This window comes from Camelus bactrianus, chromosome 7 (genome assembly GCF_048773025.1).
Source record: "Camelus bactrianus isolate YW-2024 breed Bactrian camel chromosome 7, ASM4877302v1, whole genome shotgun sequence".
Lineage (NCBI taxonomy): Eukaryota > Metazoa > Chordata > Mammalia > Artiodactyla > Camelidae > Camelus > Camelus bactrianus.
In genome coordinates this window covers 38,092,358-38,112,963 of record NC_133545.1, presented here as the reverse complement: position 1 = coordinate 38,112,963, position 20,606 = coordinate 38,092,358, and the positions used below count along the sequence as shown (strand labels likewise).

The following is a 20,606-nucleotide window of genomic DNA, read 5'->3' as shown; positions in this document are numbered from 1 at the left end:
TGTCTTTGAGGTCAATGTGTTCGAAAATTTATTAGTTTGTATTTTAAATACACTTCGGTTCTCTTTATGTCCTGGTCCATCATTTCCATGTTTGAATTTGACTATAAAGACGTTGGCTCAGTCTCCTTCATCTTTCAGTCTCATTCGGGGCCTGAAAGTTTTGCTTTATTTGGAATTGGTCACCTCCATGTTCTAAAGAGCGAGGTTCAGAGTTCCTCAAAGACTAAGATTCTAAGATACTGCAAAAATGAATCCTAATTTTATGTCTTCAGAAAGCCCTGAGATTTTATGCTTTCATCAAGTCGGTCATTATTTTGCTTATATTGTAGGAGAACCTGTTATTCATGTATCAGAGCTACTCACAAAGTGGCAGTACCTTAATTGGGGGCTACATCCTAAGAGCTGCCTCTCCAACGTGAGCATATGTGATTATTTACATCTCACTAAAATTAAGTCAAATAAAAAATTTGGTTCTTTGGGTACACAAGATGCTCCATAGCCAGTGGCTTCTGCTGTGGACAATGGAGGTTGTAGGATATTTCCATTGTTACAGAAAGTTCTATCGGACAGCCCTGCTCTAGAAGAAAAGGAACCCTATAGCTAGAAGAAAGGGGACATTATTCAGAGGTATCCAGTAAGATTTCATGCAGAAATTCTACCCTATTTTTAAGTTTCCAACCTAAAATAGCAACTTTTAATGGCCAGTCAAGATTTGATATCCACCCACCACCTCGCCCTTTTCTGCAAGTCTCATTTAGGGTATTTATTTGATGATTTGGTGTTTTTGAATGTTCACTTCTTTCTGTTGGGTCCCTTAGGTCCTGCGTGACAGACATGTGTGAATGTCCAGTCCATAAAAACTGTTACTGCGAGTCATTGCTGGCGTACACCCGGGCCTGCCAGAGAGAGGGCAGCAGCGTCCACTGGGAGCCTCAGCAGAGCTGTGCAGGTGAGACACGCCCGGCGGGTCCCTTGGGCAGAAATTCCCTCCAGTGCCCACGAGGGCAGTAGAAGAGACTGGGTGATTGGAATGGTCACGCCCCCCCTTGGCCAAAGGGAAGTCTTATCAGTGGCCCAGCTGGAATGCTACTCAGTAAAACACAGGAGCGTCCCACTGGGCGGGATAGAAAGCACTTAGGAGAAACGCTTCGTGACAAGCACATCTGAACGGTTTAAGGATTTCCACTGTTGCAAAATCCTCCCAACCTCAAGCTACCAGCTGGATGTGCTTAACACACAGATGGTCACAGCTGTGGTGCAGGTTACGTGTGAAGCAAAGGAGAGTCGGGACAATTACGGTCATTTAAGGTCTTCAGGATGAGTGTGATTTTCTTTCTTTGAGAGATTGCTATACAAGCCCTAGGACAGTGTTCCTTTTCCCTCTGAGAGGCGGTTTACTAAGATAGTTGTTACAGTTCTTTGATCTCGGGCAAGTTAAGTAGCTTATTTGGTATCTGTCAAATGGACTTCTTTGTTCATCCAAGAACTATTTCTTATGAAATGGCTAAGTTCTAGACATTGAACATAGCACTGTGGGTCCTTTGGTGACTATTTAAGAGATGAGGTGAGGTTCCTGTCATTGAGGTGCTGGCAGCCCAATGGGAGAACCAGACAAAAACAGTAACTCTACAGGAAGTACTTGCTAAGTGTGGTAAGTGTGATGAAGGAAACCAATAGGGCTGAGCAACGGGAAACAAATGGAGTGGCTACTTCGATGGTGAAGAGGGAAGGCTTCTCTGTGGCGGTGATATTTCAGCCGAGCATTGGAAGATTGAAGGGAGTCAGGGCAAGTGTTCTATGCAGAAGAAGCATATTTGATGGCCGCAAGGTAGGACTAAGACAGTATGCTCTCCATCTGGGAGTCAGTGTGGCTTGAGCATGGTGGGCCAAGGAAGATGAGAGCAGAGTCGAAGTCGGGTCTGGACCATGCAGGACTTTGCAGGTCTTGGGCAGGAGGCCAGCTTCTATTCCAAAAAGAATGGAAGCTGCTGATGGGCTTTAAGTAACCCTCTTCTGGCTTTTCCAAGATCACCCTGCATAGAGGCAACTGTGTAGAGAACACATTGAATGGGGCTGGATTGAAGGCAAGAGGCTGTTGAAACAGTTGGGGAGAAAAAGTGACGGTGGCTTGGATTAAGATGGAGGCAGTGTGTAGAGGGAGAAGAGGAATTCTAGATCAATTTTGGAATTTTACAGTAGTATCTGCTATGCAGAGTTATACGCATAGTGATCTGTACGTGAGACAGTGGGAAGAGTTCCACTCGTAGAAGATACTCAGTCAGTAGTAACTGCTGCTCTCACATAGACTTGATGATGAGATGAATGTTCGCCATTTACTCCAAGGGCTGGCAAATGTTTTTCTGTAAAGGACCAGATTTGCCTGGAGCGGAGAGACTGGCGTTGGCAACATTCTACACTAATCCGCAAAACCTTAGCTCTGATATTAGAAAAGAAGGCAGTTCACGACATTGCTGACGCTAGAGTGTCTGCATTGGTGGAGGGCAGGAGCTGTCACCTGCTTGGAAGACACTTTGAGAAGAATGGTCTTGAATCTGTATTTTCAGTGCATGGACATCGTGTTCACTTAGACAGTGGACTGTCTCGACTTTGGAGTCACTCTGGGAGCTTAAAAAAATAAACCAGAAAACCGTACCTGGGCCCTGTGCCCACATATCCTCCCTTCATTAGCCTGTGTATCATTTGAAACCTCTCAGATGATTCTAACTTGCAACCAGGGTTGAAACCACGGAGTTAATTTGGATGCTTGTTTGGGTGGCTTTGGCGGGTAGGATGACAAGGGTTTGGGGATTGCTAAAGCTTCTTCAAGCCACCCCCTGACACAGTCACTCATCTGTGTCCTCATCAAGCACCCAAGCCCATTTATCTGCTTGTGACTTCCCTTTTGGGATTTGCTCTCGCCTCCCCTGCATGCCCAAGTCCAGTCTTTATATCTGAGTTCACTTCCCGTGGCCAAAGTGCCCCTCTGTCAGTGCTGCCCTTCTCAGAGGAGTACTGATTTGATGAAAAAAATAACTCACTCTAAGATGTGGCTGAGGGTCCTGAAAGGTGAGGCTGCCTTACCTCCCACCTAATGCATCAGTGCCAGGTAGTAGAGCATGGGAGTGTTTTTGAGAGACTGGGTCCTTCTAGGACACCTTGACCACTCCTATCTTCTTTTCTCTACTTTGAGTCCTCCTTCCCTTGAATCTACCAGAAAATGAATAAAATACATGGACTCCATCCCCAACCATTCATCCTGGTGCGACGTGGGGCTCAGCAGAACTTTATTCATTTTATTAGCTGCGGTGCCGTGATGAGGATCATATCAGGGACAGAATATGTGAACCCTCTCTTCCTGGCCCAGAGCTGTATTTCACACCAGTTCAGTGCCCCTAGTCAATGCATTTGAGGACTCCACTCCCCACCCCCACACCCCAGGATCCTGATTTCCGGGACTGAATCTCAGCAGCTAAAATTGCTTTTCTAATGGAAAGGGAATATGGCTCCTGAAAGGTTCCATTTACCACTTAAAATTAGTGGAGCCATCAGAGTGAAGTATAACCCTGTCAATGTTTGGTTGCAGGGGAACCTTTTACACACACACACACACACACACACACACAACCCCTGAGCTTCCACCGACTGACAGGTGGTATTTACAGAAATAAGCAGTGTCTCTCTGTAGATTCATTTCCGATTAACCTGGGATATTGAAGACTATAAGAGTACTCTTTACTTGTTCTTAGCTCCCAGATCTTCTGACTTATGACAGCACTTAGGGCCATTAATGCAGAGAAGACAAATTTTCCAGAGTAAAAAAAGCTTGAAAGTTGAACAGATAAGAAGCCAGCCAGGCAAGAAACTGAATGAACAGGTGACATCTCTAATCTAGGCTGAATTTTAGCTCTATCATGGCTGCCAGCACGAAGTACTTGCCCGCTGGCTACGGCAAGAAGGACTAACGAATCTCTAGTTTAGTACAGGAATTACTAAACACAACAATGTGCAAAGGGCTATTGTGAAGGGCTATGAAAGTTTAATAATGACTGTTTATATCAATGCATACTATTTTCTAAGAGCCTCCTTTGCCCCAGGGATGGCTCTAGTGCTTTATATTACATTTGAATCACATTTAATCCCTGCTATAATCTATATGGTAACATTCTATCACCACATTTTACTGTAAAGGACAATAAGCCTTAGAATATTCAAGTAACTTGCTAAAAGTCACAGAGCTAGAAAGTAAGAAAGGAATCCAACCCAGGTCAGTTTGCATCATAGCCCTTGTTTTTAATCATTATGAGAATACAAGTAAGCAAATGCCTTGTAGAGAAATATATTTAAGTATGAGTACATGTGTGTATTTATATAAGCATTAACCAATTTATCAATATTTGTTATGTAGATCTTTCCAATTTATTTTTTTGTGTGAACACTTTGATGTACTTATTTTTTTGGTCTGTATAATCTTGTTTTGTATATATATATTTTTTATTGAAGTATAGTCAGTTTACAATGTTGTGTCTGGTATACAGCTTAATGCTTCAGTCATACATGAACATACATATATTTGTTTTCATATTCTTTTTTCACCTTAAGTTACTACAAGATACAGAATATAGTTCCCTGTGCTATACAGTGTGAACTTGTTCATCAGATTTTGTGAGAATCCTCCTGTATTTTCAAGCGAGAGACACTCAGTCAGAGTTCAGTTGGTGTTCTGTGAGATTCAGTGGGTTTATAAGTGTAATTCTTGGTGTGTTTGTGGGACAGGGTGAGCTGTGAGTCTCTCTCCTCTGCCATCTTGGCTCCTGTCCCAGATATTTCCAATTTCTATTCATTTGTTCCTTATCATTGATACTTGTTACTTGTTACCTTCTGACTCTGTAACTTTGCCGTGATCTTGCTCCCGCGTCTTACTTTGCCATCCTTAGCAGATTTTGTAGGCGACACTACTAATTGTCACTGCACTTCTAGTAGTGCATTTTGTAAGTAGGAAAAGTGCTGTGATGTTCAAAGTGGTGTGTGTATTTCCGCAGCACATCAGATACTCTGATGGGTTCTGTGAGCAGTTTCCTCCTTGTTTTATTCTACAAACTCCAGGTGATTCTGGCCTCTTCCCTGCAGTAACTCGGCTCCACTTATATGCACTGAGCTTTTCCTTGGCTGACTGGATGTCTCCTGTAAAGGTCTGGGAGATAAAGTCAGTACTGTGACCTTCATTACCTTGGAGACACACAGAGCCACACTTCCTGAACTTATCACTGAAGCCAATGTGAAACACCTCTTGGGTAGCGCATAAAGCAACACATAACGCTGCCTGCAAGCATTACTGAGTAGCTGCCCCCTAGAAAATAAATCCCTGCTAACCCCGACCACTTTGGTAGTTTCCAGGTTTTTTAAAAACGTATTTGACTACATGAACACTTTTCAAATGCATACGTGCAAATCAAATCACACTGATGTTTTAAAAAAGTATTGTTTGCCTTTTATAAGTGTGAAAAAAAATTATATTCACAGAAAGGTAAGACAGGGACCAAGCTAGGATTACATTTCTAGGATGAGCTAAAAGTTGTGCCAATTTGGAGGCAAATTTAATCACGTCATTCCCCAGTTAAAAGCCTTCCAAGACTGCTCTTCGCCAAGGCTTACCAGCTCTGCCTCCCTGCTTACTACCTCCCTGCCTTTGTCTCCTCCCGCCCTTCCTCTCAAATTCCGTGCTCCCTTCGTCCTACAAACTGGTGGTCCTCCCTTTCCCCACGGGGCCCTGACGCTTGCTGTTGCTGACACCCCCGCCTTCGCTCCTGCTGCTCTCTCTGCCTGGGAACTCTCCCTGCCATTATCTGTCTGGCAGCTGCTACTCACCTCTTAAGTGGGATCTGTCCTCAGAAATCTTCCTGGATCCCTACCCCATCCTCAACATTAAGGTGATCTCTCTCTCTTACTCCTTCACTATACTTTGTCCCCAAAAGTGCATCTTGTATTTAATTGAACATCTGTTTATGTGTCTCCTTCACCTATTTGGCTGTAAACCCAGGATCCTGTAACTGGAGGTCAGAGAAGATCTCTGATTCACAGTTGATTCCCTGGCCTAAGAGAATGCTCGCCCCATAGTAGACACTCCCTAGATATTTAGTGATTTAATTTGAATTGAATGGAGATGGTGTTTATATGATGGATAAGATCCTTTTTTTCCTAGTAGTTCCTCATTTTCTGTGTTCTACTCTATCTGTCGATGGTGAGGGAGATATCTAGTGTTCAAGAATCAAAGGTAAGATGTCACAGAGAAGCAGTAGAAGACTAAGTGGTTGAGTTAGAAGAACTGAGAGGTCAGAGAGGAGAAGGCTCGGGAGAGTGCGTGTCTATAGGAGAATGAACGAAAAGGAAAGAACACGGGTGGAAAAGAGGAAATTCTGCTGAGTTTTTATACTAGAAGGGATCTTTGCAAGATCTGAATGGGAGCAAAGTATCTGGAGGGTAAAGTGAGTTAAAAGAGGCATTCTGGAAGCAGCAGAGCGGAAAATGAACTCAAGGCCAGCCAGATGTCATCCACATTGGGAACTGGGATGATGGATTAAACACCATTAAGATTAAATCATCATCCAACAAGCACAAGCATTTATCAAGCTGCTCCTCTGTGCTTGGTCCCGAGCCAGGATTTCGGGTCATGGAAGACAAGGACTCTGCCCGCAGGAGCCCCAGCCTCAGTGGTTCACTCTGTTCAACCAGGGGTGCTTATTGTCTGGAATCTTTAAAGTCTATCGCTACCTGGCCCCACTGTGGACACAGAGCGAAACTCTTTAGAGAAGAGGCTAAGGAATACATCTCTTTTAAAAGATCCTCAGGAGAGTTTTGTGAGCATCTCTGATTAAGAACTCCAGCTGCACTGTAGTTGGGTGATTGAAACAAGTAAACAGATAACTATTATGAAAGCTGCTGTGGGACACAGGAGGGAAAAGTATCCTGGGGAGAGCCAGGGAGCTAGTTGAAAGAGGTGACATTTGAATAAAGGCTTGGGAAATGATTAATTTGGGAAGAGAATCCCAAATGATGATAATCAATTTCAGAGCTCTTTGACTAGAAATTAAAAATGAAACTATAGTAACTGATTGAGAGAGAGAGAGAGGGAGCGAGAGGGAGAAAGTAGAGGAAGGGAGGGGAGACAAGACAAGACAAAACAGTGTCAGGGGAAGAGTCTTGGAGGTAATTTGAACATTTAGGGCCAGGGAGTAGGCTAAGATGCCCGAGGAAGAGAAGGTGTTTGCAAGAAGTTAGCAGAAGAAACTGGAGATTTCAGTGTCATAAGATAAAATGGACAAAAAGAGCAAATAATTTTTGGAGAGGTCATGTGAGAATGGGGACTGCCAGTGTGTCCGTGGATACGGTCATTATGGAAGATGTTGGTAGGATCTGCTTCAGTAAAGTGGTGGGCGAGGAAGATAGGTCACCAATGTTAATTACACAAGAACTGGATACAATGACTGTAAACTTTTCTATAAAATTTGGATTTGAAAAGTCAAACAGATTAGGGAGTATTTTCTGTTGAAGATTAGTATTGATCAGGAGGTGTTTTTGATAGTTAAAGGATGGGGCCAACAGAGAAGGAGAAGGTGAACGTGCAGGGAGGAGGACAGGTAACAGAGCAAGTTCCTGGAGGAGATGGGCCAGAAAACAGAAATGGCAAATGAAGAATAGATGCCATCAGGAGGAGACGCAGTAGGGAGGTGGGTTAAGGGCGCTGGTGCAGGTGACCTAAACCATCCATCGGAGAGGACCAGTGTGCTGGGACTCGGGGAGAGCACCGCTGGGTTTTAGTGGAGGAGGATGGGAAACAGGGGCTTCCATTGTGTACCTGCTTATACTTTGGAAATATTAGTTGCCCTCTCCTTTGCTGAGAAAGACATGTCTCTACAGTGACTGAAGCATGAATAGGGCCAGTTCTCAAACCTGGCTGCACGTTAAAATGAACTGTATTTTTTCCATTGCTGTTCTGAATTACTGATAATTTGGTTCCACCTTCAGAGAAAAGGTTGAGAACTGAGTCTAAAAGAGGGGAAGATGGGGTGAATGGTGGTGATATTTACCAAGCTTGAAAATGGCACGAGATTAAGGCAGAGGGCATGTCTTTAGGATTGGCTTGGCTGCAGGAGGTTCCTAGAAGCTTAAGGAATAGAATTAAATTATGAAAAGCCAAAACAGCTTATTAGAGTTACATAGTGGAAGTCACATTAGGGAAAGTAGCCTTAAAGAATACGAGTAATGCTTTCCTTATCCGCTGTATCAGTTAGGATCCAGGCAGAAAACAAGCGGCACACTCAAATTAATTAGTTGAAGTAAGTTTACTAGATGGACTACTTTAAAAAGGGGTGTGTAGGATGTAGGGAATTAACAAGGAAAAGTCCAGTGCCCTGGAAATGAACTGTCTTTACTCACAGTAAATTAATACCAAATGTGGGGGTTTTATCTCACAACAACCAATTTTCCAACCCTCCAGAGACCATCTGGCTGTCCTAAAATTCACTTCAATTTTGACGCTAACTACCCAGAGTTAACATCATACACCACAGGTTTAAGGGCTCAGTCCCACAAGACACCTCACTTCAGATGCTGGTTGCGAGTATTGGGTCCCTAGGTTTTACCCTCACTTCTGTTTGACTTGCCTGCAAAGTCGGGGGAGAGATGTGTTCTCACAACCCCCTTCCCTTTCAGGCTTCATAGTTTGCTAGAATGGCTCACAAAACTCTGGAAAACACTTTATTTACTTTTGCTGGCTCATTATGAAGGATACAGATGGACAGCCAGATGAAGAGGTACAGAGTAAGATCGAGAAGGGTCCCTGAGCACAGGAGCTTCTGTCTGAAGGGAAGGAGGACACCATAAGCCCGGCACCTTAATGTGTCTGCCAGGTCCGAAGCGTCCTGAACCCCTGTCATTAGTCATTTAGGGGTTTTAATGGAAGTTTTCCTACGTAGGCATGATTGATTCAGTCGTTGGCTGAGGTTATTGATTCAATCTCCAGTCCTTCTCCCTGCCCCCAGAGATCCAGGGATGGGGCTAAAAATTCTAACCCTCTAATCACGCCTTAATCTTTCTGGTGACCAGCCTCAATCCTGAAGCTGCCTAGGGATGCTAGCCACCAGTTCCTATCATACCAAAGACACTTATCACTGTAGAGTTTCCAAGGATTTTAGGAGCTGTGAGCCAGGAACTGGAGACAAAGATTGAATATTTATTTTTTATAATATCATACCTTAGCTCATCACAGAGTGACTGTTATCACCCCTGGGCCTAAAGAGGCAAGGGGAAGGTTGGCTCTCTGAACTTGGGGACAGAGAGAGCTGTGGAGAAGGCTGCTGGCCTGGAGCAGTGGTCTTTGTTTGAGGGGTGATCCCAGAAGGAGGGTGCTAAGGGAACAAGGACCTGGACCTCACTCTTCCCTTTCCTCCAATCTCCCATCAGTGTTCACCATTCACAGGGGAGCCCATGGATGTCCTTCCTGGAGGTCAGCACAGAGCTGCTCACAGGATATAGAGCAGGACAAAGGAGGGAAGAGGGTGGATCTTAAGGGGCACGTGGAAGATGTCCAGTCCCCTCTCTGCTGCAATTATGTTTGTTTCATGAGTCATTCATTCACTGAGCAAGTATTTATTGCTGGTTTCCACACCTAATGCCCTCTAGGTTCCAGAAAATATGCCAGTGGTAGAGATGTAGTGGTAGACCAGATGGAAACTCTCCCTTCAGGGAGCTTACATTCTAGTGTGGGAAGACAGAAAGTAAACATGGTACAAATGGTAAAAATGGTAGTCATTTGTGTAAAGAAGAGAAAAATAGGGAAAAGGGGTAGAGGATTTGTGGATCCTATCTGAGATCGGAAATTACCTTTGAGAAGACATCTCAAAAAAGTGAGTGTGAGCCAGGCATAGGAATCAATAAAGTTACATTTGCTGTTTGATTATAATTGGCCGGTAATTTGCTCCCAGTAACTCATCCCTCTGTTGGTGTATCAGACAGATGGCCAGGTCATTTATCTCTACCCCTACAGCATCTTGCTCAGTGGCTTTGTTCAAAACAGGTGGTTAGTAACAGCTAATAGTTTAATTACCACCTGGTACAGAGATAAATATGCCAGTGCTTAATAAGGAAATTCGAATTCATGCAGAGAAATGGTAAATAGGGAGCCAAATATTATAAATTCAGTTCCATTCAGATGTTTCTCAAAGTTCTCTGTTTCACGCAGCTCAGGTTTCTAATAATGTGTAAGAAATGGTGAGAGAAAATGGGCCACTCCTTGGATGGACATCCATTTAAAATAGTGTAATGGGTATTTGAGGAGCATTCGTACAATTTACTTTCACGGTTCTCATTAACTTACTGTTTGTTAGATATGGTCCAACACCAAAAATGTTCTGTGCTAACTCTAAAAATACATTTTGAAAGACCCAAAGTCAGGCCCACTGGCTTGAAAACCAGTTCTGTTTTTCAGTGTTTGAATTACACAACTTCACCAGGTATTGTTCTGCAACCTGCATAAAAATAATAAGAGAGACACAAGCTGATGGCGATCATCCATTGTTATTGCTTTTGTTTGGAGCAGCCTCAGATGGAGGCTGGATTGTTACTGTTATTCTTCAAGAGATCCTCTTCTGAATTCCTACATGTGTCAACATTCCAGCTCCTGAGAATGAGGGCTGGCCTCTTTTGATTTTCATTGGAAATAACTCAGATGGAAAAGTCTGAGTGTCATCAAACTTCCCGAATGTCGGCAGTATTTTTTTTTCTGACACATCTATTCATGAGTTTTCAGGAAGTCTCAGAATATTGTCAAAATCATTTTAGCTCCAAGTTAACAAAGATAGTAAATTGCTACGATTTGGCTACATCATCATTTTTCTATTCTCCCAGCCAGCCAGCTACTCCCGTCTTTCTTGGGCTCTACACCACTCTTGCTCTAACTTGCCTCAAATTGATTAATTCAACACAGGATCACTATGATTAAAATATGTCACACATTTCCAATACCCTTGGCAGGTTTTTTTCCTGTACGTGTAATTCTGTATATTTGAGTATCAATGTGGTTACAGAAATTACTCGTATTCATTGCACCTTAATAGCTGGAAGGACCATTTGGAGTTAACTTTCATACTATTCTCAGTCCCTAAATAACCTTATAGATTTTTCCTTGTAGCTTTACTAATGGATGGTGTGTCCCATCTGGGACTAAAGCTTTTTCATTTGATTTGATTCTGAAGTTTACTGGCCCGGCAAGAGGCTCTTTGAAGTTGTTTTTCTAGGTGCAGGTGATTCCCAGAGTGTGTGAGGAGTGTTGGGTGTTTGTTATTCCTTTGTTAGAATGCAGATGTGCACCTGCGCCGGGGAACCTGTGTCGTGAGTGACATGAGCCTGAGGAGATGGCGTGGGGCTGAGGGTGCATTAATCTGGCTATTTCCACATGTTTCACCTTCGTCTCCTCCTCCTTTGTAGCCACCCAGTGTAAGCACGGTGCTGTGTATGATACCTGTGGCCCGGGATGTGCCAAGACCTGTGACAACTGGAACGAGATTGGTCCTTGCAATAAGCCGTGTGTTGCTGGTTGCCACTGTCCAGCAAACTTGGTCCTTCACAAGGGGAGGTGCATCAAGCCAGTCCTTTGTCCTCAGCGGTGACCTTTGTTCTGCTCCATCAGACTTTGAACCTGGTGTCCTTGACACTGAAGTGGAAGAGCCAATGAAAGACTGCAGGATTTGTGTGCTGATTGTGCAACCACACACACACGGAGTATATATGTGTACATATATAGATATATAGATATATTCAGAAGCATTTCATCATTTATATAAACTATAGGTGGATGATTATATGTATATTTTTTGCTATAAGACATATATTGTTTCTCGGATCCTACTCTGTAAGCCATTGAATACATTGTATAAATAAACCAGGTGTTTTTAATTTAATAAGGCAGCATGCAGATATATTGGATGGCTTTAACATCACAGACATTTGTCATTTTTAAGGAAGTTTTCAAAGAAATCTAAATTGCCTGCCTGAATTAATTTTAGCTTTGAATCAGGATTTGCAGTTGAGTGGGAAATGTGTTTTTCTGGAGAAGGGCAGATTTATCTGGGGGCCTTCCAAAGAAAGGAATGTGTGCCTGAGAGAGATGGCTAGTGATTGGCGACAGGCTCTAATGGTGCATGTAAAGCAAGGATAGGCTGTTAGACTTTACTGGGTCATGGTCTGACATTATTTCCCAAACTGATTGGCTGGTCGCCTAGAAATATATATTTGTCACTAGAGCATAACCGAAGAATCAACTGCTTTCTTGCCCTCTTTGCATATTCCTTGAGTCTCCTAATTACATACGTGTGTATGATGGATGTGTCCGCCTCTGTCACACACTGAGATGATGGAGTGTCTGGATGGCTTGTTAGTTTTACTGAGCATGAGCAGATATTTGAAGAAACTGTTGCATAACGTGAGACAAAATATCCATTTCTCTGACTCACAGCAGTCTAGGATGGGCGAATCCAATGAGTGGAAGTAAGCTAGCTACATTTTCTGACTATTCCATATATAAAATGAGAGCCTTTGATTATTTCTAGAGGATTCTTAGTCCAAACAGTATTTGGCAACAGTGAATTTATCATAATTATTAAGCAAAAAGAAAGGCTTTACAGGCTGGTTGATTTAACATCAGTCCAAACAAAGAATGGTCTACATGTTTGCTCTAATTTCCTCATAGGTTCCTACTAGTTACTATGTGGTTTTCTTGACTTTTGTTTTCAGCTGAATAAGAGAAAAATGTCAACAAAACAAAACCCACTGATGTCTAAAAATAAAATGTTCTGCATTGTAGTGAATAAAGGGTTTAAGATTTAAAACAATGGATTTTCTGTTTCAAGATGTGCTGTGTTATGCTTCATAAATAAGCTTTGTCAGCTTCAGGTGTGTCCATTTTTAACAACTTTATCTGCATATTTTTTATATACCTGACAATAACTTAATTTTTATAAGGAGTATTATTAATAGATAATAGCAAACCTCCAAAGTTTTGAAAGTCAGCATGCTGTCACAGATTGTTAATTTGTGTTCCTGTTACATGTGTTTATGACAGCTAAAGGATTAGTTTGGATTTTTTGCTGGGGCATCTCCAGCCGTTTGAGAAAGTGAGTAAGTTCCACAGTGTAATAGTGACTGGCTGTGACAACAGGGAACATGGTTGTCATTGTGCTTTTGAGTCATAGCCAACCTCAGTATCTGGGACCCGAGGCAACCAGTGCCTCAGTGCTTCACTTGAAAAGGAGGCTTTGATGTAGGAGACTTGGGTTCCAGGTGTGGTTTGTGACCTTGTCCCCATTGTTTAAGCCTTTGAGGCCACACTTTTGCTTCTCTGAAACACAAAGAGGCTTTGTAGTATATGGGCAGCATTGAGGATCAGGGGACCTAGACACTCTGCCACAGGTGAGATTACTCGCACAGTAATCTGAGACCCAGTGCAAACCCGTCTACACTCATAACCTCATTTACTTCCCCCCTCCCACCCCGTTCTGAAAGGAGAGGTAGGGCAAATCAGTTGACCTCTCCTGACTGGCTTCTTTCTTATTCTTTTAGACAATTTTTAAATTCCTTTCCAGTTCACTCTGGTTTTTTTTTTTTTTTTTTCTTTCTTTTCTGTGAAAGAGGGAAGCAGAGGGGAAATGATGCAGAAGGGAAAATTGTAAATGGTTATTCAGTGCTCATGATTCATCCGTGGACTGGGTACCTCTACCAATTAAGGCTAAATAGCCTCTTTCCCAACACTCTCAATCATGGACAGTCACAGTGGATGCATGATGAAGGCCCCTCCTCATTGACTGTTTCCATCAATTTGGGTGGCTTGATTACAGGGTTATGTCACCTACCTTATCTAGGGTTTAGTTTAACCTTTTTATACTTTTTAAAATTCCTAATCTTAGAAGAAAGAGAAGGCAGAATGAAAAGGGTGATTCAGGCAGCTGTCTGATGGGGGAGGGTAGAGAAATCAGCTGAACAGTTGGTTGGCATATTCTGTTTTTGGCTCTGCGCTAAAGCTGAGCAATGATTTTGTCTAATGATTGATTATAATGGAGATTAACCAAGTGCTTCAATGCTAGTGGCCCCACTTTAATCACACGGGACGTTTTCAGTGGGCTCTCAAAGCCCAACTCCTGCAGAGTTAGATGACTTGAAATGAAAACATTCTACTTCTCTTTAATGTACATAACCGAGGTTAGCAATTAGTATTGGTTCCATGGTATACAGAAAATTAAAAGATGGGGTAATATCACTTTATTTACATGTATAGATCCTTACTCTGATTATGCTACTAGCTATGAATATTGAATTTGATGAGGGGCAAAGACCCTTGAATGAAGAACAAGCACAGTTACGATGCCAATCGCACATACCGTCATCCCTCAGTGTCCACCAGGGATAGGTACCAAAGTCTGCGAATGCTCCAGTTTCTTATATAAAATGGTGTGGTATTTGCATATAACCTACACACATCCTGCCATGTAGTTTAAATCATCTCTAGATTACTTATAATAATTAATACAATGTAAACACTATATAAATAGCTGTAAATGCTATGTAAACAGTTGCCAGCACATAGCACACTTAAGTTTTGCTTTTTGAAACTTTCTGGAAAATTTTTCAAAATATTTTCGATCTGCGGCTGGTTGAGTCCACAGATGTGGAACCTGCACAGATAAGAACGGCCAACTGTAGTTGGTGCGCAGTAAAAGTAAGCTCTTTCTTCTCTCCTTGTGAAAATAGTACTGTTTTGAAAGTCCTAAACTAAAAGTCTTGAACTAGCAGGAAGAATTCATTGTTGACATTTCCAAGGTCAATTTTTGTTAAAAGGGTGGCACATTGAGAATTACCAACTCTTTCGGTGAAAAGCCACCCCTTTAAACTCACTGAGTGCTTCCTGAGCTTCTGACTGCAACAGGAAAGAACAAATCTGACTCCATATTGGATTGGTTTCCTTTGCTTTAACCTTCGTATTCTAACACTTTTGCTACAGGTTAAGAATGTTGCCTATAGCCTGACATATACAGGAGAGCCCATTCTCAAGGCTCTGATCTTTAAGGCTATAACACTTTTCCATTCATATAGGGATAAAAAGTTGCAGAACAAGAGAATAACTTTTGTCTTGTTGGAGGTTTACAGGAACATTATGACCCGACCTGTGTGAACAGCAGGAACAAAGGATTTCTACACCAAGAACTTTTCAACAACCAACCACATCTCCTGTCTTTTAGTATAAAAGAAGCCTGAATTCTACCTCAGGTGAGATGGTTCTTTGGGACATTCCTCGGTCTGATGGCTTCCCAAATAAAGTCACTATTCCTTGCCCCAACACCTCGTCTCTCGGTTTCTTGGCCTGTCGTGCGGCAAGCAGTACGAACTTGAACTCAATAACGTGATCACTAGCCTGTAAAAGGGCACCTCCTGTCAAGATGAGAAGGACCAGTGGTTGACTCTTCCCCTAACTTTTGTTGAACATGGATAAACCATTTTGACTGGAAAACTCTTTCTTACTCTGAAATATTTCAAACATACAAGAAGGTATAGAGAATAATGTAGCTACCCATGAATACATTACCCTAATTAAGAAAAATAACCTGGTAGGTTGTCAATACATTTTTCTAACATAAATAAAATCAAATCAAGTCTCTCGGCTACCACAGCTGTGTGTGAAGTTTTTCCTTGTTGAGTTTCTGGTCACTTTGCTGCTCTTTGTCACTCAAATTCATCTGAACCTGACAAGTATCAAGGACGTGAGTCTGAACGCTCTTGGTGTATGAGAAAGAGATGCCTTAAGGGACAGGCGCCAAGATATTTTAATTAAGATTATTTCCTCCAAACATAACCCTCAGGAGCAAGCAAAAATAGTCTTTGATTCTAAATCCTGAAGTACAAGCCTTTTCAGAACCCAGGGTTTTAATTTTGAAGTGACAATGTTCAAGTGGCCAGCCAAGAATGAATAAACAAGGAAAAGAAATGAATGCTGGTGGTTGTGCTGACCCTGAACTAGGAACCCAGACATTTAGTCCTTTAAGGAGAATTTTGGGGCTTTAGATCCATGTTGTTGCATGTGTTTAATGAAATCGATCAAATGACAAACAAAAGAAGGATGGGAAATCTGTGTGTAGAGATGAGCCTGAATTAAAGGATAATTCAGAGTGAGACTGACTAAGAAAAGGGACGAGTGTTCCAGGTAGAGGGGGAGCAATGCACCGAGGCAGCCAGCGCCTCTGTACCTGTGGCTGAACCACAAGCGGCGCGGCAGGCGGCGAGGGTAAAGCACGCGTCCGGAGGCTCGTGGTCATGCTAAAGAGCCTGGTTTGATCTTTACAGCAAGCTGTGCTTCCGAAGTGTTGTATGTCCTAGTGCTTTCAGAAAACAGCATTTGGGTATTGAAGTAAACAGGGCTGCTTGCAGCTGGAGATCACATCTGGGGACATTTTAGTTCCAGTCTAACTGCTCCAAGAGTGGAAGGGATGCCAACATCCCTGTCACCCACTCCTCACACAGCTCCCAGGGGGCTGTGGTTCCAGATGGGAAGGTCTGTGCTGGGGCAGGTCAGCTGTGGGATGGCGTTAGGCAATGGAGTGACGCCATCAGAGCTTTGTCTCCAAGGGTGGAGTGGAGGTGGGCTTTTCAGTCCAAAGAGCAGGTGGGGGGCCCCTGAGATAGTCCAGGTGAGAGAAGACGAGCCTCCAAACTAGGAGGCAGGAGGAAACAAGGGGGGCACTTCGGGACAGACTGGGTGGCAAGTAGGCAAGTGGTGGGGGGTGGCTGTGGCAGTCTGCCACATAAGGAACTTAAAGAAATTTCTGTCATAAACCAAAATGTTTTCTCTAGGCTGTGTTTGGTTCAGTCCAGCAAACATCTTGAGCACTGGGATTCAGACACAGACCAGGATGGATGAATGACCTGCAGTAAACCACAGGAGCACACAGCTGGCCGCGGGAGCCTCCGGACGCCCGATTTGGGGTTTTCTGTTTGGGGATGTGTCTGGGAAACTTGCCAGAAAAAGTGACTCCCACAACGAGCCTTACTAGGCTGGATAAGTTCTACCTATGCAAAGAGATTGTGTGTGTGTGTGTGTGTGTGTGTGTGTGTGTGTGCGCGCGCGCGCAGGGATAGTGCTCTGGGAGCATAAGGCACAAGTGACGGTGTGGATAAGGAGCAAGACAAGCAGGCAGCCTGGGGGTGCAGAGAACAACAGGATTGGGGTCCTGCTGGGATAGCGCGGACTCAGAGCTTTTTGGAGCTATGGCCACGCAATTCACACAGCCCAAGAGGTCTTTTCAGTCGTCCCTTGACTTCTACTGGAGGGAGCACAAGTAGGGCTTGAGGATATTTTGTCGTTTTGTTATAAGCCCTCGTTGCTTCCTGTCTCTGGTGTGTTCGAATTTCCTTACTGTGTCTTCTGAAAATCTAGGAAGGGAAGGGAGCGTGAAGAGGCATCTGGTGAGCCTGTTCCGTCTGAACGTCAGCGTTGTGCTGTGTAGAGAGGAGGCATCTCTCAGGCCCTCTAGGCGTTCATTGCTTTAACGGAACTGGTCCAACAGCGATACATTCATCAACCACTGCTTTTGTTGACTTGGCTGTGGACAGATGGCAGATGTAGGGGATGCTCAGGGTCCAAACAGCTGGACGCTAGTGTCAGCAGCTCTGGCCAAACTGACTGGTAAAAGGCCTGGAAACACAGTTCACCCAGAGTTCTGGTTGGAACAATTCTGTCATGCTTTAGCCGCTTTATGTCATAGCCTAGTTTAGGCCTTGAAAACTTGACAAAAACTGCTTCTCTGCTTCCTCCAACCAGAACTTGGCTAACTGAGTAATTCCCCTGAGGGGTCCTTTCAGCAAGGAAATCTGGGGCTTTAGGAAATGTTTGTGGTGATGAAAAAGTTTCACTTTGGCTCTGAGAGCGTGAGTACCATGTGTTCTATTGTCATTCTCACCATGTCCCTCTGTGTAATTTAAAGAGTTAGATCCTGAACAGCTCCTTCTGGCTTGGGTGCTTAGACAAGCTTGGAGGAGAGTGGAAGGCAGCAGGCAGTCTGGCCAGAGCTCCCCCCACACTCAGCAGGCTGCCCGTGAGCCTGTGATGCCACGTGTCCCTGCCCGATCCCCCGCATGCTTCTGCGGAGGAGGTGATTCAAAGCAAGCGGGCCACCCAGGACAAATTCCCGCTGCCCTCTTCAAGACGGTCAGACCAGGAGGATTCTGTCTGAGAAACCTGGCTTGCTCACTTCCCTTGTTCTCAGAGATAACTGGCTGTGATAGGAAACTGAAGTGGGAATAAAGAGAGAGGATTAAGAGACAAGTTTATCCACAGCAGCAACCACGCCTGTCCACCTCTAAAGCCTCAAAGTGGATGTGGGACAGACCTCTTGATCACACTGAAGAGCGTTCTCCACTGTTTTATGTGGTGACATCTGGGGTATGTCCATTTTTATAGTCAGAGCGGCTCAACCTGAGCAATTTCTTTCTTTCTTTCTTTTCTTTCTTTCTTTCTTTCTTTCTTTCTTTCTTTCTTTCTTTCTTTGTTTCTTTCTTTCTTTGTTTCTTTCTTTCTTTCTTTCTTTCTTTCTTTCTTTCTTTCTTTCTTTCCCTTCTTTCTTTCTTTCCCTTCTTTCTTTCTTTCTCTCTTTTTCTTTCTTTCTTCCTTTTTTAAAAAACTTTTTAATTGTGAAATTTAAAACATAAAGAGTACAGAAAACAAAAAAACACAGCTCAGTGAATTTTCATAACACAAACAATTGTATAACTATCACCTAGGTCAAGAAATAGAATGTTACTAGTGCTCCATTAGTCTTCATTAGTGCTCCCTTTCCCATTGCTACCCTTCTTTTCCCATCACCAAAGGTGATCAATAATCTGATTTTATAAGTTCTTCTTTTTTGTCTTTATAAGTGTGCATTATTAAACACTATTGCTTGGTTGTACTTAATTCCTTTTAAACTTTATGGAATGGAAGTATAAAGTATATATTGATTTATGTTTAGCTTTTTTAGGGATCAACATTATGTAAGTTTTAGGAAACTGCAGTTCACTTATTTTTATTGCAGTGTAGTAACATGGTATATAAACACATTACAATTTATCTGTTCTACTGTTGAGAGACATTGGGACAGATGGTGTTTCCAGGCTCTTGGTGTCCATGTGCATGCATTTCTGTCAGATATATATGTAGAGATGGAATTTCTGGGTCTAAGAGTGTGCAGATATTTACATTTAGTATATGTCTAATGGTTTTCCAAAGTGGCTGTACCAATTTACAGACTAATTAGCAGTGTATGAGAGGTCCCATTGCTCTGTATTCTTGTTTTATACAAGGTACCAGCAGTCTTTTTAATTTTAGAAATTCTGGCATATATGGGGTGGTATCTCATTCAGGTTTTACTTGGGATTTTCTTGATGACTAGCTGATGTTTACTGACCGTGGATATCATTGGTAAGATTTCTTTGCCCATTTTCCTGTTTGATTGTTTGTCTTTTTCTTATTGAATTGTGAGAGTTGTTTGTATATTCTGGATATGGACCATTTACTTCTATGTATCACAAATATGTTTTCCTTCTCTGTGGCTTGCTTTTTTACTCTCTCAATGATGTGTTTTGATGAGCAGAAGTTTTTTTCTATACAGTGCCCCCTTTCCTACTTTTCTGTGGTTTGTGCTTTTGAGCAATTTCTTTTCCGTAATGGATCTGCACAGCTATCTTGATCTGGGATTCTCTGAAATGCCTTGGGGAGAATTCTTTCAATGTTCCCTTAACATGTTCAGCTATTCCACCCTGGCTGGTGAATTTAGACCCTAAGCCTGGATGAATTTGCCTATTGTGATCTCTTGTAATTCATGGCATGATGGTCGTGCTCTTTCTTTGCTTTGCCGTTGGCTTGGGCCACAGAATGGTTGGGTTGCTTTGGTTAAAGGAGATAAAGATGGTGGCCAGAGGAGCATCCGGAGGAACTGGATGTCCCGCTGAACCTGGAGGTGCTTGCTGTGTCTGAACTCTTCCTGAGAGCCAGAATGGATCCATCAGTTTCACTCTTCTATCTGGGGATGGAGAAGGCAGCAAGCAAGGGAAGGCTTTTTCCATATTAATTCTCTCTGAATTTGCTATTTATTTTCTTTGGTTTTACTTTGGGGAGAAAATGTCAAGGAACAATATGGTGTACATATTTTCTTTTTCGTCTTAAAAAATACTGAGTAAAATAGATTGTTTTTCAAATTTGGGGAATTTTATATTTCATGGGATTCAAGTTCTACCTAACCTAATTTACTGAATGCTAAAATTTTCATATTTTGTTGCTTTCAACTGCGTATATTTTGAATGCAGTTTTCCAAAGCAAAACTTGTTCCCTTGAAATTGGTTCCATGATTTATTGTTCATATGGCTCTTTCATTTGGGCTGTTTTGTGACAGCAAGTGTGTGGAAATGTTTGCCTAAATAATGTATATGCGTATTATTTTTCTCATGTAACAACATTTATTGTCTTTATACCAGTAATTTGTTTCTGCTCCTCCAAGAATAAGCACACTGTGAAGGAAGAAGCTTAGTAGGGGACC

The 20,606-nt window shown here is 42.7% G+C and overlaps 1 protein-coding gene across 5 annotated transcripts in view; it reads left to right on the top strand.

Moving 5' to 3' along the window:
* BMPER (BMP binding endothelial regulator) overlaps positions 1–12,884 on the top strand; it is a 266,365-nt gene extending 253,481 nt beyond the window's left edge. For all 5 annotated transcript variants that reach the window (XM_074367258.1, XM_074367259.1, XM_010970983.3 and 2 more), the window contains 2 exons: positions 819–949; positions 11,482–12,884. In XM_074367258.1, coding sequence (XP_074223359.1) covers positions 819–949; positions 11,482–11,663 — 313 coding nt within the window. In that variant the 3' untranslated portion in view covers positions 11,664–12,884. The remainder of the gene's footprint in view (positions 1–818; positions 950–11,481) is intronic.
* Positions 12,885–20,606: the final 7,722 nt, after the last annotated feature.